Source organism: Rhea pennata, chromosome 2 (assembly GCF_028389875.1).
Source record: "Rhea pennata isolate bPtePen1 chromosome 2, bPtePen1.pri, whole genome shotgun sequence".
NCBI classification, from domain to species: domain Eukaryota; kingdom Metazoa; phylum Chordata; class Aves; order Rheiformes; family Rheidae; genus Rhea; species Rhea pennata.
In genome coordinates, this window is record NC_084664.1 from 74,216,917 (window position 1) to 74,242,159 (window position 25,243).

Sequence of the window (25,243 nt, forward strand, 5' to 3'; positions counted from 1 at the left end):
TAACCCATGCAGCAGAATAGGATGAAAAATTCAGAGAAGGTAAAAAATGGTATCTCTGCTCACCCTGTCTGCCAGGAGAAGTGGCAGCTGCTGGCTGAGCAGTGGGATGAGGAGTTGGAGGGTGTACTACTGCAGCTCCTTATAGAGAGGGTAAACAGTTGCTTTACCTGGTTGTGGGAATGAAAAAACCGTGTGCCAGTCTATGAACCCTAGCCTCTAAAAATGCTCTGTTAATCCTGAAATACTGGGTTGTACCAGCCCTGGGAGGTACATCAACATTCAAGAATATCCTATGCCAACCTTTAGCCCTGACAAATAGTACAGAATTAAAGTCTGCATAGTTAGGAGTCTCTGATACTTGAAATTTTATATCCTCAGAATTGATTGTTACATTTTATACTGTTTATATTTTATATCTTTCTAATATTTGACTGCATTCTAATGTAATATCCACTCATGACCTGCACCATTATTAAGAGAACAGCATGAAGATCTTCAAAAGTGACCAGCTGGAGCCACCTCTGTAAGATTTTCAGAAAAAAATACACAACTACAACTTGGATAAGAGCATTTCTCCAAACTGATAAATCCAGTAAAACTTACAGGAAAGAACTGGCACTTTTGCTGATCCAGTAACAAGGAAATCAAAACTACTGCTCAGACATGAAATGCGAAAAGTATCAGTGTAATGTAAATACAATGACTTATCAGAAAGTAGAAAGCAATGCAAGTCTGGATGCAAAAAACAAAGGAGTAAGGGGACAGCTGGGATTTTTTAGTATTTTAACATTAGCCACTGAATTTTCCAGACTAGAAAATATTGCTGACCTAGTCAGATAGCAATCTGGATGAAGTATGCACACTAATAGTTAAGAACATAGTCATCTCTCTGAAAGTAGTGAATCTGATTAAATAAAAGCCACAGCCAGGGAAACTTTGACCTTACAAATCATTAATATCCTTTTACCAGGGTAAAAGGGTACTTTTCCCCTTTTATCTTTTCATATCAGATTAATATATGCAGTAACTTTTGATTTAGCAAAATACCACTCCGCTAACTGGAGGCACTTGCTTAACATCCATATATTTGGCCATTACATTACAATATCTTGTATTTGGACCACTTTATGGATCAGGAAGTGAATTTGAGCAGTTACTCATGAATGAGATCACACAATTATGATAGGTCATCATAATGATGAAAATACTAGTTTAAATTTTCAGTAGCAGTCAAAAAAAGCACATCTGGTATCAGGAGTAGCTAAAGAAGAAATAAAGAAAGCAAAGCTCATCATTGTGGAAGGGTGTAAATCCCCAAGCCTGAGAAGCTCCTCAAGCTTCAAATGGGAGAGCAAGTCGCACTACCGGGGCGGCGGCCGCCCGCCGGCGGCCCTCTGGAGCCGGCGTGGGCCCTGCCCGCGCAGGGGCTCTGCGGCCCCCCCCCCGCCCGCTGCGGCCCCGCCGGCCTCCACCCGCCGCGCGCGCCTGGCCCGACATGGCGTTAACGGCGCCTCCGCGCCGCCGGGCTCTGCTTCTCGCGGCGGTTCCGCTGCTGCTGCTGCTGCTTGGGGCGGCGGGTGAGTGAGCCCCGCGTCGAGGGAGGCCAGCGCTGCCCGCGGCCCTCACCTCCGCGCCGGCGGCGGCCGCGGCGGGTCCCGCGAGCCGCGCAGAGGAGGCTACGCCCGCCGCTGCTGGGCTTTGCGCCCCGCTGGGCGGGCTGGGCCCACCCGCCCAGGCGAAGCGGGGCCGGGCCGGGCCGGGCCGAGCCGAGCCGAACGCGCAGTGCGGTTCGGTGGGGCTAACTCTGCAGGGGAGGAAAAGCGCCCGAACAGTGAACGGATCACAAAATCACGTGTTTGTGGCAGGGCGGCTGTGGGGTTTTGTTCTTTTTGTGCTTGTTTCTCGAGCTCTGGGATCTTGCCCTTGGCTGAGGTGGTTTTTCAAAGCTTTATTGCCACAGCTTTATGTCTCAGCATTTCCCCTGGCATATCTGCTGGCTGTGCTGTTCTATCCTCCTTCTACATGGGGTTCTTGGCGTGCCTTTTTTTCCACTTTGTTGTTGTTGGTATGAATTAGTCTGAACTGTCTTTCTGCCAGGCCTCTTACTTGCTCATGTCCAGAGAAACGTTTCAGATGCTCTCATTATCAGTATTGCTAGTATTGCTGGCCCTCAGTTTTACAGGCAAATCGCAGTTCTAGTGTTTGCAGGGATTTCAGCTTTTTTTTCTTCTTCTTTTTTTAAGGTTAGTTTTTAGATCTCTTGATTGTAGAGAGAATCCTGTGTCACCTCTAAAAAACATGACAAGAAAAAGAACTGGTAACAGTTCATTTAAAAAAAAAAAGTTCATCAAGCACTTCTCTCTCTCTCTCTCTCTCTCTCTCTCTCTCTCTCTCTCTCTCTCTCTTTTTTGGTATGAATTCTGTCCATTTCTGTTTTTTTTTTCCCCTTCAGAATTTTCCAACAGAATGCATGATAACATGCCACTTATTTTCTTTGCTCTGTGGGGTAATTACATATCTATATATTCAATATACACTTTTTTAAAAAAACAGTATTAATGAACCTTTATAGATAACATATTTGACTGAAAATATGACATTTCGTGACTATGTGATTTTATTTTTTTTCTATGAATTAAACTAAATCTATCAAATAATAGATGGCTTCTATTAAAGTTAACAAAATGTTCTGTGTCTTTAATGCAATTTTAGACAAAAAATCTTTAGTTTTTATGTCTTATTCTTTTTTGTCTTTTATCATTTCGAAGACACCATTTCAATTTTTCAAATCTACATTCTGCATTCTGCCTTGTCAGCATTGTTCAGTACTGCCCATGAGTACCTTCTATTCCCATTTTTCTTCTAATGTTACTTAGTACTTAGCGTTTTAAGACATTGATCACAATGCATGATTTGAATGCTGCTTTTATTGTAAAATCGTAAAAATTAAATGTTTGTTAGTAGGTATTCTAAAGCAAGAAGATTCCATAGATCTCCAAGGTCAACTGGAGCTATAGATTGTAAGAAACTGACTCAGTTTTAGTCTTTACTGTCTCCTGTCTGTTCAAGTTGAATCCGTATTAGAAAAGCAGCAGAATGAATGGGCAATGGCTATACTCTGCTGTTGCTGCAGTGCCTGCCATTTTAATCTAACTCCACGTTCCTGCTTGCTTTTTTGCGGAGTTGTGAATCCCAACAGTTGAAGACTTCTCATTCCTGAGGGGTTTAGCTGCACTGGCTGGAGAGATTACTAATCCTAGTTACGGAAACAGTATTTTCTCTGACTGTGGCTAAATCTGACAGGGATTTTTGGCTTTTCAAAGCAGGGCTTCTGTCTGAGGATATGGGATTTCTTGGTAACTGGCCTAAGACTAGAATTTACTGCCACAAAAACTGTGAAAGTTTACAAATGTCATCACTTAAAGATATTTTTTCTTTTTCTTGTTAAGGAATGTAAAAAAACGTTTATAATTTGCAAATACGAAGTTTTCCTCATAGATGTAGATGTGAGATACGTTGCTTTTCTTTCTAATTCTGGAAGATGTTCCACTAGAAGATACTAAATCTCACGATCTTTGTAATTGGAAATAGTCCCTATTCATGATGGAATCCAAATTAAGCTTGCTAATAAATTCTCAGCATTGCAGCTACAGCTGCTAGCTTGAAGGTTATTGTCTGCAGAAATAATGAGCTGCTATGGATTTTGATAACTCTAATGTAATTCAGACTCTTTAAACACAATTTATTGTTGTATTTGATCAGATAAATCATCAAATCTGTTTCTTTTCATCTCAGTAATGTGCATCCTACTATAATACCTTTAGGTTTTATAGCACATGCAGTAGCAGTGCTCAAGTATGGAAAAATTATATGATCAAAAGTAAGTAATTACAATCATCAGTCTTTATCTGCCTACTTCAGGCATAGTTTACCATATAGCTAAATATTTAGCTAAGAATGATGGCACTGATTCCAGGAGCTATGAAAAATGTGGAGTTTTGTTTATCATTCACTCCATCCTGCATATCTTGTGAATGGAGCTCTTACTGTACCTGAACATATATCTATAGTAAAAAGATATCTTTCTGTAAGTTGTGGTATTACTTTCAATTAGACTCTCACCTAAAAAATACCTAACTATAAGGATATAAAACCCTAGAATATTATTTCTGGTGGGATAGCTTTAAAATTAATACTTCAAATCACAGAAAAATAGATGTATGTGGACTTTTTTGTTGATACTTACATTATCTCAATTTGTGCACTTTACAACCAGCCTTTAGCAACTCAGCTCATGTCTTGCCTTATATCAGTTCTGTTTGGAAAAACCTATGTTGGAAAGAGTTAATATAATGCTACTGGCTTCATTCTTATCTTGAAACCTAAGCAAGAGGAGAAGGATAAACAATGGAATAGAGCATGCTTTCTGGATATATGTATATTATTATCAGTGAATTTTGACATTTGGATTTTATTTTCAATTGGCAAAAATACCAAATACTGAGCCTCATTAATAATGGTAACTGGTTTTACACTAATACAAGATAACAGTGGCAGAGAGAATAAAAGAATGAAAACTATGAGCCTTTCATCCCTGAATGTGAACTCTTGTTTTTTTTTATGCTTTTCCTGCTTGGTAAGACTAACCATAAATAAAGCAATAGTCAAGGTAGTAAGATCAGGCCATTCAACAGCAGAGTGAATGCGTGAATCTTGTTTCTATGGGAATACCTTATTTTTACAAAATTTCTAGGCTAAGATTCACAGATTAACTGTGACCTTGTTAATTATTCTGTATCATATATAAAAACGCCATTATTTATAAAAGTAAGTATATAATTGTTGTTATAATTGTTACATATGTATATACAATATAAACACATATAACATATACTTGTTTTTTAAATTTTTTATCTTTTATGTTTTTTAATATGCTTCTTTAATTTTTAAGTCTATCCTTTTATAGCATTTCCTTAACGAGCCTTCCATTCTCTGTCCATTATTTTCAGCATTAGGAATATTTTGGCACATTTACCACATAGAAATTTACCAATTATAGGAATTACATGAATTGTTGTGGTGTGCTTTGAAGATACAAGCTGCTATATATTTTTCATTTAACTGTTTAACATAAGTGCCTGTTTCAGACTATGTGAATTTTTCCATTACATATATCTTCATTAATATGAACAACATTGTGTGACAAATTGAGGCTGTATAAGCTTTCTTAGTTCTTTATTATTTTAATACTTAAAGCATCTGCTTAAAAATGAATTCATGATGCGCTCGGCTGAATGGAGTTAAAAGTCACTAATTTAGGAGCTGATTCATTAATAAAAAAAGCTTCTCTAAAATTACTTTTAATTTTTTGTACTGTCAGTGTACTTAAGAATATTTGGCTGTAGCCTTATGTTGATGAACTAAGTTACAGGTATTTCATTTTATTAGATATCACTGAGGAGTACTGATAAACCTTCAAGGGTTATTTGTGTATAAACTGAAAGGTGCCATATTTAATTGGCATGCAACTGTTGCTACAGTGAAACATCTAAATAGTCAAATAATTAGCTGTTAATGACAGCAAGGAGAGGGCAGGGGTGGTTCTTTGTGGAGATAAATGTCTGATGAATTCATGGTAAATTATGACAGAATCTGTTTTACTACATATTTCCATTTTGGCATGGATCTCTGACCCCACATTGTGTGTTTTGTCTTGTCTGTCTTTATCTGATTACTTTCAGCAAGTCTATCTTTGCTACACTTTGATGAGCTTTTGAACATGTGTGCATATTGCTGATAGACAAAGTAGAATTTCCTTTTTTCACCTGCCTGTCTTACTGAACAAGCTATACGCTTCTGTATTGACTATAATAGTTAAAAATTTTAATCTAATATCATATGTAAATACCTAACGTGTTTGGCATAAGGAAACCTGACATAGTCCTTCAGGTCCTTCCTGTGTCCATATCCACGTTATTTTTTCTGTATTATTATTGCTCATACTGTCCAGCCTCAGGTGTCAGACTTTTTTTGGTCATCAATTACATATTTTTCTGTGGATTTACAGTACTGGTACCCATCAATCCTAATATTAAATCCTCACAAGAGATTAGCAAGTAATGACTTAAAATACTCTTTCCTTCTTTTTTTTTTTTTGACCATATATATATATATATATATATAAATACATATATTTTTTGGCTTAATTTCAGTTTTACTTGCACTTGCCAAAGATAAAACTTAGGAAGGGTATAAATTACTGCTGCAGTGGAAATTGGCTGTGACTTGGAGTTTTTTAAGATTTGTACTTAATATGAATGGGACAGGTTTCCTCATATTTCACATATGTGATTGGGCAATCTTATCTTTCAGACTTTCTAGGGCAATTGCATTTTTACTTATTCTTTTCAAGGAGACTTATTTGCATTGATGGTAGAAATGTTCTTAAAATTTCCTTTTTTTTGAAACTTAAGCTGAGAAGAAACTTTTCTTTCTATCTCCTATTGCTGAAGTAATAATCACAAACACCAAGTTTCATCCACATACATAATCTAGCAGCAAGTAGTCAATTTTCAATTTTCCAAACATTTACATATAACTCAGTATTATCTACTTCTGGAATCTGGAACTTAGTTTAATTCCACAAAAGGGCAACATATCTGCTTTGAATTGTTGCTAGTGTCATCCTAAAGACTTGGAAGCGTCTAATATATAGCAGAAAGGCAAAATTACATGGTTTTACTCTCACAGATCATTAAATATTTTATACTAGAACTGATTTTAATTTATTTTTGATTGTTAAAGTTTTTAGTGTTGCACTACTTGTTTTTAAATGTGATTGACTTGTATTGATTAGCAGGAAGCTCTCATTTCTTGGATAAGACTCAACTCACAAAGAAAGGAGATGCACACTTGAAACAAGAAGGTATAATTAGAATGCACAACTCAGTGGCTCTCTCTGAATCCATGAAAATAACATCTATCCCAGCTGTTCCACGAACACCTCATCAAATACTTGGAAAAGAAAACTCAACCGGTAAGCCAAACATTTCTTGAGAAACCTGATTATTCATTTATATTAATCTATGTTCTGACATTTCATAGTTATTAATTATCTAGAGAGTTTTGTTTTTTTCTTTTCCCTTCACATTATTTCCTATGTACTGATTGTATTTGTGTATTCCATGGAAATAAAATTCACCTCTATCAAGGCTTTTAAATAAATGACATGAGAAATTAAAGCTCTTTTTGTGCATATACAGAAGTCAGCAAAGCCCTTATTTCACGCAGAGGGTCACTTTGAAGTATTGACTGTCTTACAGTAGTGTCAGTTGCCTCAGTATTCATTTTGATTTCAAGCTATATTTTCATATATCTAATGATACTGGTTTTTCTTTTTAGTTCCAGTTTATGTTTCTATTAATTCCAAAGGTTTAATTCTTAAATGCTTGACTGAAAAGTTGTTAAAGCAAGGAATAAATGATCCAGAATATCAGTGGGTTGGTCCCACAGGCTTGATAACTAAAGGTAATTATATTTTTAATATCTACAGCTAATTTAATGCATTGTTTTAATTTTTTGTTTATACAGTTTTGTATTACAATATGCAAAAATAGAAGCAGTTTATAAAAGTCTTGCATTTGCATGACAGCAGAAGCATATTTTAATGAAAAATAATAAATTCAGAACAGAAACACAAGGCTGTATAAACCATTTGAATTATATAGCTTTAAAATTTTAATGAAGTTATGATTTTAAAAATTATTTTATGCAAAATCATGTATTTATATGTCAAAAGTGAGTGCAAGTTAATTTGAATGACTTGACATGATGCCATACCAGCAACAATAAATGGAACAGCACTTCAGATTTTACATATAAGTTTGTTTAAAAAAAACACAGTTAAAACTTCTGTGATTACTTCTCTCTGAATTAGACTATGTTTAGCTAGAAAGAAGATAAGGATTTGTAGTCAGTTTCCTGTATTAATGTAGTGTTTATGGTTATAAGACTTCTGAGAGAAGATCAGTGTCAATTTGGTTTGGAGGAAAAATGTAAAGAATAGAAGATGTTTTTAAAGATGGAAGAAAGAGTTATGAGAGAGGGTGGAAATGATGCAAAGGAACAGAAGGAAGAAAGCAATTAAGAGGAAAATAAGAAAAAAAAGGTAACAACCAAGCTAGTTATGAAAATAAGACAATAAACAGGAATAAACAACAGGGGAAAATTGTCAAGAGGGAGGGTAAAAGAAAAAAGTTGAAGGAAAATAAGTAATAATCAGATGTAAACTATAGAAATAATACATACCCTACAAATGCTTTGCATTGTCTTTCTCAGTAAGAACTGCTAAATACAACACTTCAAATTTAGTGAGGAAACTGCAGGCACACTGCTATATATGTAGAGAAACAGGAATGATGTCCTCAAAATATATGTGGCCAGCCCTAAGCTCCATTCAGAATGAGCAATTATCAGTTGTTGTTTTATACTATTTCACCCCCTTCCGACAATTTGGAAATGGATAGTAGATCAGAAAAGGAGACTGGATCACATTTTTTTCCTTAAGCATCTAAATACTGCTTCTGTTCTGCTTTAGGATATATTGTGGAATTAGATTAATGTTGGCCTTCCTCATTATGTGAATCATCTTTTTGTTTTGTTTGGGGGCTTTTTTATTGTGAAATGGGAGTAAAACCACCTTTTGCATTTCAAAGGTTATGAGGTCAAAAACATAAAATAGGCCTCTTCCAAAGCAACTAGTTTTTTAAAAGACCAAGAGTTAAATGTCGTTTGTCATGAATATGTCTCTAACGTAATAGTCTACTTTCATTTCACTACTACTACTTGTAATTCACTAACTATTACAGATCTGTGTCTGAATTCCCTTCTGGTATGTCCAGATTTGAATTTTCTAAATATTTCTTCATGATTATCCTTTTCCTCTATAGATTGTGTTTTGCAAGAGATGTATCAGCTACACATAGGCACACTCACACAAAAGGAGGAAAAAGTCGATGAAATGCTTTGGAAACTCAGAACAAGCATTTAAATACTTTCTTAAATATTCTGTTTGTTAGAGGCTGTTAATAAAAAAAAATGTTACTTTGTCTTGTTACTTATTTTATAGTATCTCAAATATCTATTTCTAGACTCAGAAAGACTTGTTTTAGCAGAAGGTTGTCTGGAGATCTATAATATTCATGCGGGCGACACTGGAAGTTATACCTGTAAAGTTACCTATGTATATAATGCTAAACATTTGATGACAGAAGTCCGTTTTATGATCTATGGCAAGTAAAGTTTAATCGTATTGCTTTTTGATTTATTCTAATATAATCATATTTTTTCCAATGTTTACCTCAGGATTGGCATAAATATAGAAGTAGCTGGGCAATAGCATATTGGAAAGAAGCCCTTGCACGTAACTCTTGTATGCATATATACTGTAAAGAAGTTGCCTAAGAAAAATATAATGAAATTTTGTACAGAAATTGTTTCCTTCTCATACTGTTCATGATCTACCCAGATCAAAACAGTATAACTCATTCTGTCCAGTACGAAATCAAATGACTATAAAGGCTAAAGTCATAAAGGGCTATAGTTGCCTAACTGTCCTTTAAATGCTTATATCTAGAACTGAATTCTTCAAAAATCCTGTTTAACCTCCTTCTCTAGCTACATTTTTGAGAGTAATATCTACTAAGTTTTCACATTTATGCTGTTAGATGTACAGACTGTTTTCAGCTGCTAAGTACTTAAGTTAAAGGTGTTCATATATTCAGAGCATATGCACCTTTTTCACCCCTGAGGTCCTTGATGTCACATATGTCTCAAAAAGCATTCAAAAGTGACTTGCCAGTCCATCTACTACAGAATTATATTCTTGGGACAGTTCCTGTAGGGCATCTACAAGAAAAAGTAAATTTATTTAAAACAAGAGAGCCTTATCAAGCCTGTACAGATTTGATCCTGAGAATAAAATGGAACAAGAGACAGAGCTGGAAGATGTAGAAAATAGCTAGCTCTTAAAATAATTTTTAAAAAATCCAAATAGTGTCCTTTTCCTTTCAAACTAAAAGCATCTCAAATAGTAATTAAAATTATGCTTTGATGCCACCTACAGGATTTCTGAGGGGGGGCACAACTTTGGCCACTGTATTTACTCTATTATTTATTTTTAATATTAGGGTTGAAGTTCTGTATTAAAACCACAAGATCATGATCTGCTCCTCAGTTTAGCAAATTACATCTTTCCAAGACTGTGCCTAGATATTTCTGTATCTAATTACCAGAAAGTTAAATTTCTTAAGAGTATTAGTTTACTGCCTCTAGCAAAGACAGATCTGGGCCAAAAACCTCAATTTGTAGACTACTCTTAGATCCTATTGCAATGCATGGAAGTTGAATGTAGGAAACATTTCTTAAAGGACTCTTATCCCACCCTAGATCCAAAACTTTGGGAATAGCCACATTTTAAAAATGAAAAATAAGTGAGGAGACCAGCAAAATGGTTAGCATATATAGTGAAATTTTTCCAGCTACTCTAAGCTGGAAAATGTATCCTTGGAAAATTATGATACATTAAAAATAATAAAAGTCCATTGCAGTATGCACTAAAACTTTATTAAAAAAGAACAGCAGCTGCACATGCCTGAGCTAAGAATAAATATTTCCACTGTGGTCTGGTATAGAATCATCATAGAATTGTAAGATTAGAAGGGACCTCTGGAGAGCATCTAGTCCAACCCTCCACATAGCCCATATGGGGACTGAACCCGTGACCTTGGCATTAGCAGCACCACGCTCTAACCAACTGAGCTAAACCTGCCCCACATATAGAACATCTAATCTTCTGTACAAAATTAAAAAACAGAATACTGCTGAATGATTAAAATTGCTATGTACATGCTGTTAATGCCTTTATCTTGTTCTGGATCAGTACATATCTGAAGTAAAACACTAAGGTATAAAGGAAATACAGACTAAGTATTTAGCTAGTTGAATATTTGAATAGCTAGTTCATTTCCAAAGATTGTCCCAGTGGTATTAACTCAGTTGTGTTATTAGCAAGATATTTTCTATTTTATTTTATTTTTTACTTGCTGAGTGCACTTCTTCTAACTGTAAAATCAAAAATAAATACAAGGTATAATAAATAATGACTTACATCATCAAAGCAAAAAAGATCACAGTAATGGTAATGTTTTGTGCTTCATGTAGTGCTCCTGTACCACACACAGTCCTGATGCAATAATAATGTTGTGACAAGTTCAGAGAGAATTTCTGAGTCTCTGACTCGTTCCCACATTCCTGTTGTGTCTGAATATTTTTAAACACTTGCCAAAAGAAACTTCTCTCCATGAATATGGCATACATATTACCATATTGCAACTACACCCTTGCATATTTTGAATACTCTTGAATTTGGACAAAAATCATTCTTAGAACAACTAAATGCATCCTAATTATGTTTACCACTGTTGAGGAAATATACCATGCATTGTCCATTAGCTCAGCAAGGGTAACTCTCATTTGACTCGAAGGCATTCCTAGAATCCATTATTCCTTATCCTACTTTGGATATTTAAATTATATCAGATGAATCACCCTAAAAGTCCTTATTTCTCTCTGTGGGCTATATAGGAAGCATAGGTAGCTCATTCAGCCATAGACATCTATGGTTTCAGCATCTAAAAGGTAATGTAGGTTATCCAACTTCTGGTTCAGTTATATTACTGGAACAGATTCAATGATTTTTTTTTAAAAAAAAAAGTTCATTTCAGATTTGTAAATGGCAACAATTATGAAAGAAAAGTATCAAGACGAAATAATGGAATAATGGAAGAATTCTGTTTTGTATAATCAAAATTGGCTTGCCTTGATAGTAATTACTGCTGCAAAATTTTGCAGTTGTTAGCAAAGCTCACTCTTTCCTCCCAGAATAATCCTGAGAGGTCTGCCTGCCTGAACTTGTGGGTAGTAGTATATCACAATCATCATACATTAAAAAAGGAAATTAAATTATTGACGTTTCTTCCATTGGCCTTCTTAATAAACATTCTGTTATATAGTTTCATTTCTCTGGCTCCTTCTATCTGCCCAATTTTTCCCATAGTAACCTTCTGAAGCTGGAAAGACAGTATTTCATAAATCATATGATATGCTATAATTACAGTATAGAAACCACAATTTCACTGAGTTTCATTTAAAAATTAAATATTGGTGAGATTGCCATTGAGGTGCTAAGATACAGTCACACCTCTCTATTTACCCTGTTACTACCATGGTGACCATTGGTTGTGAAATAATGAAAATAAACTACACAGAATAAGAAAGCAGGTATTCAAGTTACTGTAATAGCATGCTCTAAGTATATATGAATAGCTAACTGGGTTAAAATAAATACTGGATGAGAAAGAGTTCAGATAGCTAAGGGAATTTTCATTTTTTACAGTGTATCATAAGCCAGGGAAAAGCCTACATCTGGCATCAGAATTCAAAGCAGAAAGTTGTGAAACCAGTGAAGTTGTTTCCTTTGAAAAAAGACTGTTAGAAGACTTGAAGACATTAATTCATGGCTTGCAGTGTGAAATTCAGCAGTGGAAGATGCAGTGCCATGCAGCCACAAATACAATAGCAATGCTAACACACAAACTTATATTCCAGTTTGTAGGTAAGATGGATAGTTTTCTTTTAGTTTTTCTAATTACTTCCGTGGGACACAGAAAAAGCTGCTGTGGTAATAAAACATTTATATGCACACTATGTGCACCCAGTTAAAAATGTAGAACTCGTGTTCTGGGTACGTTGGGCATATCCAATTTTTATAATGTAATGTCAGGCTGGTTAGTTTATCTAAGTTAAAGTAATAGAGAACAGTTGTATTTTCAGCAGAGGAGTGTACTGTCTGTGCTGAAGGTGAGATCAAAAGCTTATTTCTGTTTTTAAAAGATCATGTTTTTCTAAATTGCCAAAAAAAGAAAAATCACATAGCTGAAGTTTCTTGTAATTATTAAGTGTTGTGTTAGAGGGGTTAGATTGTACAGGGAAGTAAATGTGCAGTGATAGCTACTGCAGTGAAAATGGCCTAACAGGAAAAGCAAAAATAAGCTGGAAATGATAGCAGGGGCAATGTGATGACAGAGACTATGGAAAGCTTCCCAGAATATGGAAGAAGAAACATTAATCTACTTTCTTATTCTTAAAATGACCATAATCTTTGAGTAATAAAATGTCAGGCCAAACTGGTTTCTGTCACCAGCCCTATGAGCAACTCTCCAAAAACTTACAACTGTTTCTGTAGTTTCTACTCTACTATTACAAAATCCACAGGAACAAGGGAGAGCAAATATGAGACATGATATATTGTCTGCCTAGTCCTAACTGCTTAATTCTGTATTAACCATAATTTGAAGAAATAATCAGCAACTCCTACAAACAACATTTTTTCTTCTAGGGAGTAAAATATCATTGTAGAAAATCAATTGCAAAAAGCTTTGTAAATACTGAGTTAAGACTGTGATGATATCCCAGTCCTTACCAAAAGTCAAATTAGACACACTGAAATTTATGAAACCAAGGACTATTCTTGTGTTATAACACTGGCCTCTTTAAACAGTGCCCAGATATATTTGTAATAAACAATCTCACTGTGCTTTTCAATTTTACTAAACTGTAGCAATCTAAATCTACTGTTCTTGTTTCACAGAGAGAGACAGATATGATCATTTTTATTTGACTCATGTTCATTATTCTATCCAACACTATCCTTATGTGACCTTAAGCCCAGACACCAACAGCTTTCATGCTAAGTCCTCCACACCATTGATAGAACCTGTGTAGAGCAGCACAAGAATTAAGGATCCAGGATGCATTAAATTATACTAAAATCATTCAGAGATCAAAGACATACAATCCTCCCCATTGTTTGGCAAAATTAAAACCTAAGTTACTTCTTGACTGTTCTAATCTGACAGCTAAACTGAGTTAAAATACATTCTTTAGTTTTGAAATGTATACTTGCATTTCTTACACTTTCTTCTTTGATTTACCTGGTCTTGTGTGAGCTTGTGAGGCCCAGCATTAGGGCTCTAAGTAGCACTTACAAAAACATTACAGCCATGAAATACTGAATACTGATCTAGAGCTTACATTGCGAGTTCAATTTTGCTAAAAAGAAAAATCTCAGCAGCTGACAGATTAACAACACATGCTCAGAGCATGTGTTTATGACAGAGCAGATAGCATTTGTTTTCCTGCAGCCAGCATAAAAGCTAGACAGCCTAAATACTGTATCTTGTCTTCTGGCGAAATCAGGAGATCTAGTCATGTGCCTGTTTCTGATCTGGATTATGTTAGTACTCAGCTGAGCTGTGGTAGTGGAACCATAGCCTCATTGGCAACATCTCAGTTTCTACAAGGAATTACTGGCTGCAAATATTTAAATTTACTTTCTTATGCCAGAGGAACTGAACTTCTGCTAGCTACCTTTTTTTTCTACTTTGTGGAAAGTTATTAGCTGACTAATGTAAACACTTGCAGGTGGTACTGTGAAGCTGCTCTTACTACCCTGCACTGGAGGAAGAGTATTGTTGCTAACTCAGAGAAAAATGAGCTGCTACTGAGGGATGCATTTCAGAATGCTACACTCTGAGCTGCAGTTTAGGGATATCTTTTTGCAAACTCCAGAAGATGTCAGGACTTAGAGCTAGATAACACTGTATATAACAGTGTCTATTCTGCATCTTTGATTGCCATTTGTACTTGAAAACCAAAGTTTTAGTAGTAACCTGAAAAATTCAAACTTATATTCTAGCTGAACACTTTTTTTTTAATACTGGAATACTAATTTCCCTACATATTCCTTTTTGTATGTAATATGTATGTAAATATATTTAAAATGGAATTTCAGTTTCCTGCTTGAATGCTTATACTTAGTATGTTGTTTTTTTTAATAAGGTAATTTTTTTTTCATCAGCAGCATCAGTCTTGATCACAAGACAAGAGAACAAATAGACTTCTTTCCATGTACTTTATATGTCTGTCATATATTGCCATGTGATATGTTCCCTGTTTTACAGATGTGGGGAGATAGGAACAAATAAAAATACAGGACTACACAGAACTGCAAACCATTTGGTGATCTATTTTTCATGTTCAATTATTTTGAAGTATAAATTATTTCTTAGTATATCATCCCCTGTTATCTGTCTTAATGCATGTATTAACTGAAGATTTCTTTTGGTTAATTTTCAGTTTTTCCTTTTGCATTGGCATTTACAGATCCCTGTGAAAGTACAGACTGTGAAAGTTCCTCCAACTGTATCAAAAAGGTGCAATTATTTATTAATAGTATGAAAATACATTTTTAGAAATTTAATCCGTTTACATTTCTATCCTCATGTCTTTGTATTAAAAGCCTGTATAGTTAAGGAACTCTGCATGCAAGAATAAATGTGATAGAGAACCATATTGTCATTACAACCAGAAATAACAACACTTCAGAGAGAGATCTGTGAATTTGTTGTGCAGACCAATTTATTCTTATCGTACCCCTTTTTTTCCTTAATAAGTCCAAAATATAGGAGGAATTTCAAATTTCAAACACCATTACAGTTGGTTTTAAGAGAGATGCTTTTTAGATTCATCAGGAACACTAATAACTGAATAGCTGTGGAGATGGAGCCAGTATTGCTTTTATAGCACTAACTTCTCAGGTAATTTTGAAGATCTGTTGCTGACTCTCTCTCTTTAAACTACTAGCTCTCTAGCTCTTCTGCATGTTATTTTTTCAGTGCTTTGCTTACCTGTCAAACTTAAGAAAGGTTACCTTTACAGTGTCATTTCCAATTCCGTCATACATTTTAACTATGTAGTTTTTCTCAATTGAACTTTACTATTTTCATGTATGAACTTCTCAAACTATGTGCAATGAGTTACATATTATTTACATTTTCCGTAACCTCCACTCTCCTGGGCTAGACAGTAACATGGGTGATTTATTAAATAGAAACAGACTGCAGCTGAACCAACAAATGCATCCAAATGTAGGATGACATCTGGGCACATTTTCTACTTTTCCCTGAATGTTTGGATAGTGCTGCAGTTACAGAATTTGATTGGTACAACTGCTGCCATTCTCATAGAGTAATTGAGATTGGAAGGGACCTCTGAAGGTCACCCCTACTCAGAGCAGGTCCAAGTAGAGCAAGTTGCCCTGGGTATTGACTAGTTGAGTTCTGAATATCTTCAAGGATGGAGATTCTGCAACTTCTCTGGATCTTTCCATTCCAATGTTCATTACGCTAATGGTGACTTTTTTTTACTTACATGTAATTGGAATCTGTCACGTTCCCATTTCTGCTCATTACTGCTTGTCCTACCACTGTGCACCTCCGGGAGGAGCCTGCTTCCAAACTCTCTATACTCTCCAATTAAATAGTTGAGGACAGCAGTAATTTCCCCTCTTCCCCTTCCCTTCTTAAGTCTAAACAAGCCCAATTCTGTTAGCCTCTCCTCCTGTGTCACTGGAGCCTCTTCCCGAACCCATAGATCATGTTGGTGGCCTCCATTGGACTCTCTTCAGTATCTCACTTGTCTTTCTTGTACTGCAGAGCCAAATACTGGACAGTACTCCAGTCTTAGAAAAGCCAAATAGAAGATACTCTTCCTTGAGCCAGCTGGCTACACACTTACTAATACAGCACATACATAGTTTGGCTGCTTTGTCAAAAGGGCTCATTGCTAACTTCCTCACCACTCAGCCTGTGTAGCTCCATCAGTTCCATGTGTGCTATGCAGAACTAAGCCAGTGCCAAAGTGAGCCATATCCTCTATGACATTCTCCCCCAGCATTTATATTCATCTCATATCAACTGGTACCCAGTTACTTTCATCTGAAAATGAAAAGTAGAGCATATTTTCAGCTCTTCATCTAAAGCATCTCAGCTGATTTCACATAAAGTTTTGAAAATACATCCACTGATAACATTTTGCAATTTACAGGTAATGGTCTCTATTTCCTGTGCAGGCTTTGCCTCAGACTAACTGAGCGAATTACTCATCCGCATTCATATATCTGAAAGCCAGTCCAAATGTACTTTTGAGTTTATATTGGTCCAATTGAGCATACTGGTATATTAAATTCTACCCCAAGGCATGTGGGAGGATAGGATTATATACCAGTACAAACACAATAAGTGACAGTGACAGAAGAAGAGGGAAACTGGGGGTGAGGGGAACCTGTATAGGTCTCTTACAGCCTTATAGTCTTGTGTCAGAGGCTGATATTATTCATCCACAACCTTTAAAGATCATATATTCTTAAAAGACTGTATTTATTCCATGTTGCAGTTTCATTGGTTTTAGCTGTCACTTTGCTGCAAGTCCGAGAATAGCTTTCCTGCTGCTTCCTCTGCTGTTCCAAGAAAGCAGCAACACATATTCCTCAGCAAGGTGACAAAAGGTGTACTCTGCAGGGATAGGAGCTACATCTGGCCCCCCTTACAGTTCTCCTTTTTTTCACTCACCTACTTCAGAATTTGCCTCTCTTCCTGTCCAATAATGCTGGCTTTTCATGGTTCTTTCCGTGTCCAATAATGCTGGCTTTTCATGGTTCTTTCTGTCCTACTGCTGTGTCTTGTTGGAATCACTGTCATTAGTTTCTCTACTTTTAGGCGTACACCAAGATTCAGCGATTTTTGGCAGTCCTAAATTCACAAGAATACAATCAGCAGATGCATTATATTCCTGGAAGCCTTACAAGTTTGAAGACAGACCATTGCAAACCAGGATTTGGTAAAAATACAAGTAATAGTACAGTTTGCACAGGGTGTTGCAGTAAGTATCAAGAATTTGTTTCTAAGAAGGTATCTAATTACTGTTGTCAGGAGAAAATATATTCCTACTGGTTTGCAAATGGAAAGCGTCTTGACTGTTAGCATGATGTTTCAATGCTGTAAGCTGTGGTGAAGCAGATACCAAACTTTTCATCCTAAGATGCTTAGAATACTCCCAAGGTATTTAAAATTAGGTATCAAACACAGTTTAACTAACACATGTTAAGACCCTTGGACAAATGGGGCAAGCTGTATCATATATATATAGATCATTAACACAAACCCTGCAGAGACTGCTGTCCATCACACAACTAGCAGTTATTTTGGTGTGAATTGTGTCATATCTACTGGGAGGTTTCAAATATGGTCAATGTATGTGATAAAAAATTTTTTTTCCTGCTGAAGCCCAAAACTAACTCATTGAGAAAAAGAAAGTGCATTCCAATTTGATTCTAAGCAGGCCAAAAAGAGCACATTCCACATGCATCCAAGGACTACATCTGGATGAAATTCTTTCTATCTTGACAATAGTGATATATGAGTCTGTCACATCAGTGTGAATAACCACCCAACAAACCCCTGGTCAAATGGATCTGGTCAGCTGGAACTATATAGTAGAGTACTTACTGGTGTGAAAAGCAGTCCCAATACCCACTGCTCTTTGAGTGGAAGCACTCAGTCATGCTACAGTTCTTTCCCATAGTACTGTGGGGGAGATCTGTCCTGAGCATACAGATTACTGGCACTTTCGTATTCTAGTTTGTGTCCACCTTGCAAAGAGCATGGACATTCAGATCCTGGGAAAGAAGGAGGTTATCTTTCCTTCATAGTGCAGGTGAGGCTAGTCAGGCTGGATAAAAAGCATCAACTTAGATGTGGAATGCTGATTACTCCGTTAAAGATGTGAAAAGTTTTGTCCAGAAAAGGGAAAGATGTGTAAAACAATATATTCACCTAAATAAAAAATAAGAAATGTTAAGAAATTGAAAAATTAAACTTTTGAAGGTGTGATCCTATTGACAGTTGAAGCTGTGAAGAAAAGCAAATGGATAACATAGTCCCGAGGAATTTGTCATGAGTGAATTGAACTGTGGTCGTGTGTTAACATACAGAAGTTGACTATTGTCCTGACTGACAGGAAAAACATACTGCAGGATTGTTAAGTTTAAAAGTTTGGATTCTTTGTTAAAAATAGATTGTTAGTATCAACAAAGTGTTGATATTATTAAAGCTATAATAATATCAAGTGCTGATATTCATTTGATATGAATGTAAATGAGTAAAGAAACATTTAAAGTATTCAATTGTATGGCTAAAAATGCTTCGGAAATCAATATGTAAATTACTGTAAATATGTAAATATACTTAAAGTACATGCATAGCAAAATTGTTAAGAGCACATATAATTGGAGATTTCTCTAAGCAGTGTTTTACTATCCCTCTTTCTCAGTCCTACAAAACTGTGTTGAATGTGAACAAGGGAACAGACTGAAGCCTTGATGGAAAAGAAGAGCTATGACTCTAGTAATGCAAGAACATTAACTTTGCATAAGTTCTGCTGAAATAGAGCTGTACTTCTTATAGGAATTTTATAGCAATTGGTGGGAAATGAACCTAAGATTCAGTAGTAAAAAAATTGGCCTTATCTAAGTTTAATTTAATATGATGGCCTAGAAGGCCTCTGGGGAAAATAAGAATGCTGCTATTTAATGATGCCCAGAAAAGCTGTGCAAGCAGGCAAACACACATAACACATTATTCAGCAGCAACTGATCTTTTGCAGAGTTTTGGAAATCAGCAGAATAAAATGTTAGTCTTTCCTCACAAGGGTCAGCTGCAATGCAGGTAAATCATTGAAGGATGTTGTGTAACACATCTTGGAAAATTTAGCACTTTTTTTTTTTTTTTTTGAACATGAGTCCAGCACATTTTATGCCTTCCAGCACTTCTTGTTTTTCCAAAACAGTTTTGGTGATCATGTTTCAACCATGCGCTGTTCTCAACTTGTGTGTAGCACTGGCAGTGATTTTCCAGTCCAGTTATCCACAAGTGTAGGGGAACAGCACTTATGACCTAGAAGGTCCCTTTCAGGCCTATGTTGCTATGCAACGTATACGTTCCTACAATGAATGTTCTTCTGCTGTCTAGCTCTGCTGAGAATGGAACAGAAAATGAAACCAAACCTTTTCAAATATAAAAAAAATTATAATGTTTATACTGTCAAAAAATTCTTTGCTTATATCAATCTTTCCTACAGCACTAAAATACATTATCCATGACAATTATATAAGCAGAAGCTTTTATCAAAAGTCAGAAGAGGATGATGTGAACAAAAGCAAAAGTAAAACATGATTCAAAATTTCTCTTCTTTCCAATTGTATTTTGTACCCAGCCTATATTATCACTGAAGGAATCTGAAGGAATTAGTGCTTTCAAAATTAGCACCTTGAGCTTCTTGCTGATTATTAATGAGCATGTGATATGCAAGATCAGGTTTGTTTTCTGAAACGTATAATTGACAAAAGCATTGCCTTAAAAAGTGACAAGTAAAATTACTTATTTTAGCTTTATTAAAAGGCCAAATAAGGCTCATATTATTATGCTTGGCTTTTCTTTTTGTAAACATGTCAGTTTAGATGTCATTTTAGAAAAATGTGTCTTAACCCAAAGGTGTAACAAGCTGAAGATGATTGTAAACTACCATTTCTTCAAAATAAGCATAAGACTTCACTTGTCATCATCTTCCACTTAATAGAGTAACAACAAAACTCCACATTTTTATGCCTTGTTTATTCATAAAAGCAGGCAGAAAAGAACTAAACATATTTTATTTCTGTAAGAGCATTATCATCTCATTAATCTACATCTTCAGTCTCACAACATCTTTCCTTCTCAACTGAATGTAATGGAGTTTAAGAATCAGTCTTCATGACCCTGGAAATCAACTTGACTCTAAAACTCCAAATTATCATCCAGCATTATCCAACAATTAAAAGTCAGACTCTGAAGTTCTTTCTTTAAGTTTCTATTTACTTATGCAGTAGATTTAGTGAACTTCCTCAAGTAAGAGCTGAGTAAAAAGTGACTACAAACTTCAGCATTTTGCACCATGTAGACAATTTGCACTAGAGTGTTTGATCCAACAATCTCTTGCTGTAGCTAGTGTTACTCTACTTATGTCACTAGAATTACAATAGTGCAGTCCTGATTTAGTAAACTCAAAATCAGGTCTATAATCAGTATCATTTCATTTTTTTTAAGCCTATATTTTATTCTAGTTCTACTCTTACAGCGGTTTACTTTTTTTATAGTAACATGCCCACCTGGTAGATTTAGTGCTGAGTATGATACTGTATGCACGCTCTGTCCACCTGGATCTTATAATGAAAAGTATGGGCAAACTGCATGCAAAAGCTGTCCAAAGCAACATACTACTGATAGAAAAGGAGCCAAAACTGCAAATCACTGTCACAGTAAGTTATACAATAATAAGAGATGCATAATAAGAGACTGCATTGGCAATGATAAGAGCAGCTTAAATTCTACTGAAGTAATCATTTTTTTTTGCTATTTTTATCATAAAAGGATATAGGATTGGGAAGTCTATTTAGTGTTTTTCCCACTGTGTCATGGAACACAGATCTTTGCAGGTAATAATCCATTTCTATGCTTACACCTACTTCCTTTTGATCTTATGCCTTCATGGCATGTACTCAAGGGCAGAAAAATGTGAAGCAGATATGAAAGAAAGCAGTCAGAGTAGTGATTTCCACATGCTTATTAACAGATGGGATCATACAGGTTGGATTGCAATAGAAAAAACAAAAATTCAAAATCCTGATCGCTAAACAACAAGGGAAATAAACAAAGCCCAAAAATAAAACCATGTGAATAAAGGCAGAAATACTTCCCAGTTAAATTTCCAGAAGTTACTGTGAATGTCTGAGTCCTTTTCTCTGCTTCTCTGCTTGTTTGTGCTGAGTAGCAGAGCATCTGTGTTCTTTGACACACCTAGGCAAGAGAAACTGAAGGAGTGTGCAGGCTCTACTTCCTGCGACTCACTAGAATCTCTGTCTTTTTCAGGAACTCTGCAAATCTGGATAGTTTTCTTCATTATCCCCACTGGAGTCATCCTTGTTATACTGACATCTTGGGTGTAAGAGTATTTGTGGCATTTTTTAAAACTGTATATAATACAACTATTAAGCACAGCTATAATTTTATGTTGTAATGTTATTTCTGTATACTTTAATGCTAATAGCTAGGATGCCTGTGCATCTCCTTCACTGACAAAATTTGAAATGAACCTTCCCAAGTGAATCTGACATTGGACTATAGAATCAGGCAAGAACACACAAACCTACAGCTTTTGTAAGGTTTTTTTTAGCATCCAGTACATATTGGTACTCTGTAATTTACAGACTGAAAAACAGAGTCTGTGGTGGCCCAAATGGGAGAACGCTACAGCAATTCAGATTTTTGGCTCAGTGTACCCCCTTACTGCAGTAGAAGATATGCCAAGCATACTAAGAATAGCAGTGTGTGTCTTTCTTACCTGAATCCAGAAATCAAATATATTTTGTGTCAGGATAATTTTGAGGACCTATACTTTAAACAAAAAAAATCAAACTATCTTCTGCAACAGCTGAAACAATCATCTTTGTTATTTGGTTCAATAGGATTTAGCTCAAAATTATCTTTACTCACTAAAAGTTTGCCAGAAATAAGTCACTTTTACTTACTTTTAAAAAACACAAGTTGACTTCTTTTTTATTGAAAGGTTTATAGGCAGATGAGTTGTTTGTGACTAGCTAGTCATTCATGAAACTCTTGAAATCTTAAGAATTAGATGATAGTGACTAAGATTTTCCCTGCTTTTCTTCTTGCAGAGGAGAGAGACTTCTCAGCAGGGCACTTTACAGACTAGAGGTTTTGCTGGAAGTAGGGTCCTCAGTTCAAGGAAAACTTAAGACCTATAAGCATAGGTCTTTAATTCATCTTCTAAAAGATGAATTAAAGAACAGATAAATAAGGAGAGGTACTGTGCAACAGACTGAAGAAAACTCCTGACAGAGTTGACTGAATGAAGATTAAAAACTACATTCAGACAAAAAGTTACCAAGTATCTTCTTCTTTCTCGTGCACAGCATCTCTCCCTATTCATCTGTTCTTCAGTGATTTTTTTTAACATATTTCTTCTAGTAGCTTCAAGGGTTCAGCACTTTTGTTGTGATGGGAATGAATAAGGAAAAAAAAGTGATGAATGTATTTAACATGCTTATACATATATGAAAGGTTTTGAATTGCTCGATTTATGCCACAAAGAAACATTAATAACTTGATCAAAAGACAGAAAAAAAAACTTTTCACAGGGATTATTTAGAAGTGTAAAGTAATTCTTTCCTCATAACAGCAGTATGTTGTTCTCCTGTAAAGCTGTCTTTAAAGGTAGAGAATTTAAACTTGATGAAAAGTGTTAATTCCTGGCTGTAGAATGTGTCTCTCAGAGACATCTGATGCCACTTGGTGCTTGATTCACTAGAGAGATGTTCACCCTCCCTCCCCCAGTTCAGGTATTTATACACATTGATGAAAACTCCCCTGAGCGGTATCTTCTGAAGCTAAAAAAATCCCAGCTCTCACAACCTCTCCTCCTCGGTCAGCTGCTCCAATCGCTTAATCATTTACGAGTCGCAGAGTGAGTGTCTGTATTCACTTCAGTATGTCCACATCTCTCGTACTGGGCAGCCCAGAACTGGACACAGCACTCCAGATGTGGCTTCACCAGGGCTGAGTAGAGGGGAAGAATCACCTCCCTCAGTCTGGTGATAATGCTCTTCCTAATGCAGCCCTGAATGCTGCAGGCCACCTTTGCCAAAGCTTTGGCACATTGCTGGCTCCTGCTCCACTTGGTGTCCAGCAGGAACCACCCTGCCCACCGTCCCCAAGCAGTTTCTGCAAAGCTCCTTTTCCAGCCAAATCGGCCCCTAGTACAATGGCAAGACTTAGCAGAATTTGGTATTTTACTCACTAGCTCAGGAACAATTTATGTCATAGAAGGGGATATTTTTTCATTTGTTCTTGTTCCTAGATGGTGTAGCTATGGTAGTAGTATCCTTTATCCCTCTAGAAGTTGCCTGACATAGTCTTTACATTCCAAAGTGGTTCATAAATCAGGAGAGTGATGTTTTGATGGTAGGTTCTCCTGGAGAAAAAAAAATATTCTGTGCAATGCCTAAGTGTGCTTTAGCAGAAGAAGGTGAGACAGAGAGCCTGATACTAGGCATGGTGAGATAGAGAGATATGCATGTATAGCTGTGTAAATGTATTTTTATATATATTTACTGCTGCTGCTACAGTCCAAAAATTGATTTAAAAGTAAATTTTTACACTAAACAGTAGTAACAATCCCCACTGTCAGAGCATGCAGCAGTGTAGGATGATAAACTGGTGAGTTGAAGAGCAGTTTGAAACATGCAGCATTAGCATTGGTGAGAAGCAGTATCTAATGATCATTAGATACTGAACATAAAGAAAAGACATTGCAGCAAACCACTGTTCTATGTCCTAACCCCCTAATTAGAGCTTTCTAACCTTCCAGGATTATTCAGCCATGCTGTAGAAGAAGGCTAGCAGCCCAATACATAGAAGCAGAATCAGAACTGAAAAACAAATTGAAAACCTTTGCAAGTATTGCAACTGATGCTGAGATTGAAGCACAAAGAAGGAAACTAAGGAGCCCTGCCACATATGACAGAAAGCATTTGCCAAAAAAAAAGGGTAACTTTTTACAGGAAGAATCTAGAGGATTATTAAGTAGTATCACAGTTACAGAAGCATCAACAGTCTTTGGCTCAGATCACTCTCCTGACTACACTTGGCCAAATGAAGCAGAAACCAGCTTTGAGGAAGGCACATCAGAGACTACTTTGGGAGAAGAATAAATGTATTCTGTTTTTAAAAGCAGGTCTCATGATTGGACATTTGTTAACACAGTGAGTTTGAAAGCTGTTTAGAGGTTCAAAGAGTATATAATAGTATGGTTCTTACCATCTACTGGAAAATTTAAGATTTTTTAAAAAAAATCTCTCTTAATATACATGATGCTAGTGTCACTGCATTACGTCACTGGTATTGGCAACAGGGTTTTGGTTTCTGTGATCATGGGACCCTGTTTGAAGATCAGTAACTGATGGGGAGAGATGGGATCCACCTCACTAAGCAGGGCATGCGTGTCGCCAACAGGCTGGCCAGCCTCGTAAAGAGGGCTTTGAAATTGGCTGGATGGGGGAAGGGGAGAGTTATAGAGACAGGGTAGTCAGCAAAACACAGCTCGAATCAGGATGCCTCCAGTGGGTGCACGCAGCCACAGATGTGCATATAAGACATGGCTGTGGGGGATTCTC

At 36.1% G+C, this 25,243-nt stretch overlaps 1 protein-coding gene across 7 annotated transcripts; it reads left to right on the forward strand.

The window, feature by feature from the left end:
- The first annotated feature begins 1,458 nt into the window (after window positions 1-1,458).
- Window positions 1,459-24,803, forward strand: LOC134136214 (zona pellucida-binding protein 1-like). Of its 7 annotated transcripts, none has more exons than XM_062567966.1 (10): window positions 1,459-1,577; window positions 6,857-7,036; window positions 7,402-7,527; window positions 9,150-9,290; window positions 12,455-12,673; window positions 15,256-15,332; window positions 17,676-17,838; window positions 21,149-21,310; window positions 21,921-21,993; window positions 24,439-24,803. In XM_062567966.1, exons 1-10 carry the CDS (start codon window positions 1,496-1,498, stop codon window positions 24,779-24,781), a joined length of 1,566 nt encoding a protein of 521 aa, XP_062423950.1. In that variant the 5' UTR covers window positions 1,459-1,495; the 3' UTR covers window positions 24,782-24,803. The 7 variants fall into 7 exon arrangements, with proteins under 7 accessions (XP_062423950.1, XP_062423952.1, XP_062423951.1 ...); XM_062567968.1 differs by having other exon boundaries at window positions 15,283-15,332; XM_062567967.1 differs by having other exon boundaries at window positions 6,860-7,036.
- The last annotated feature ends 440 nt before the right edge of the window (window positions 24,804-25,243 follow it).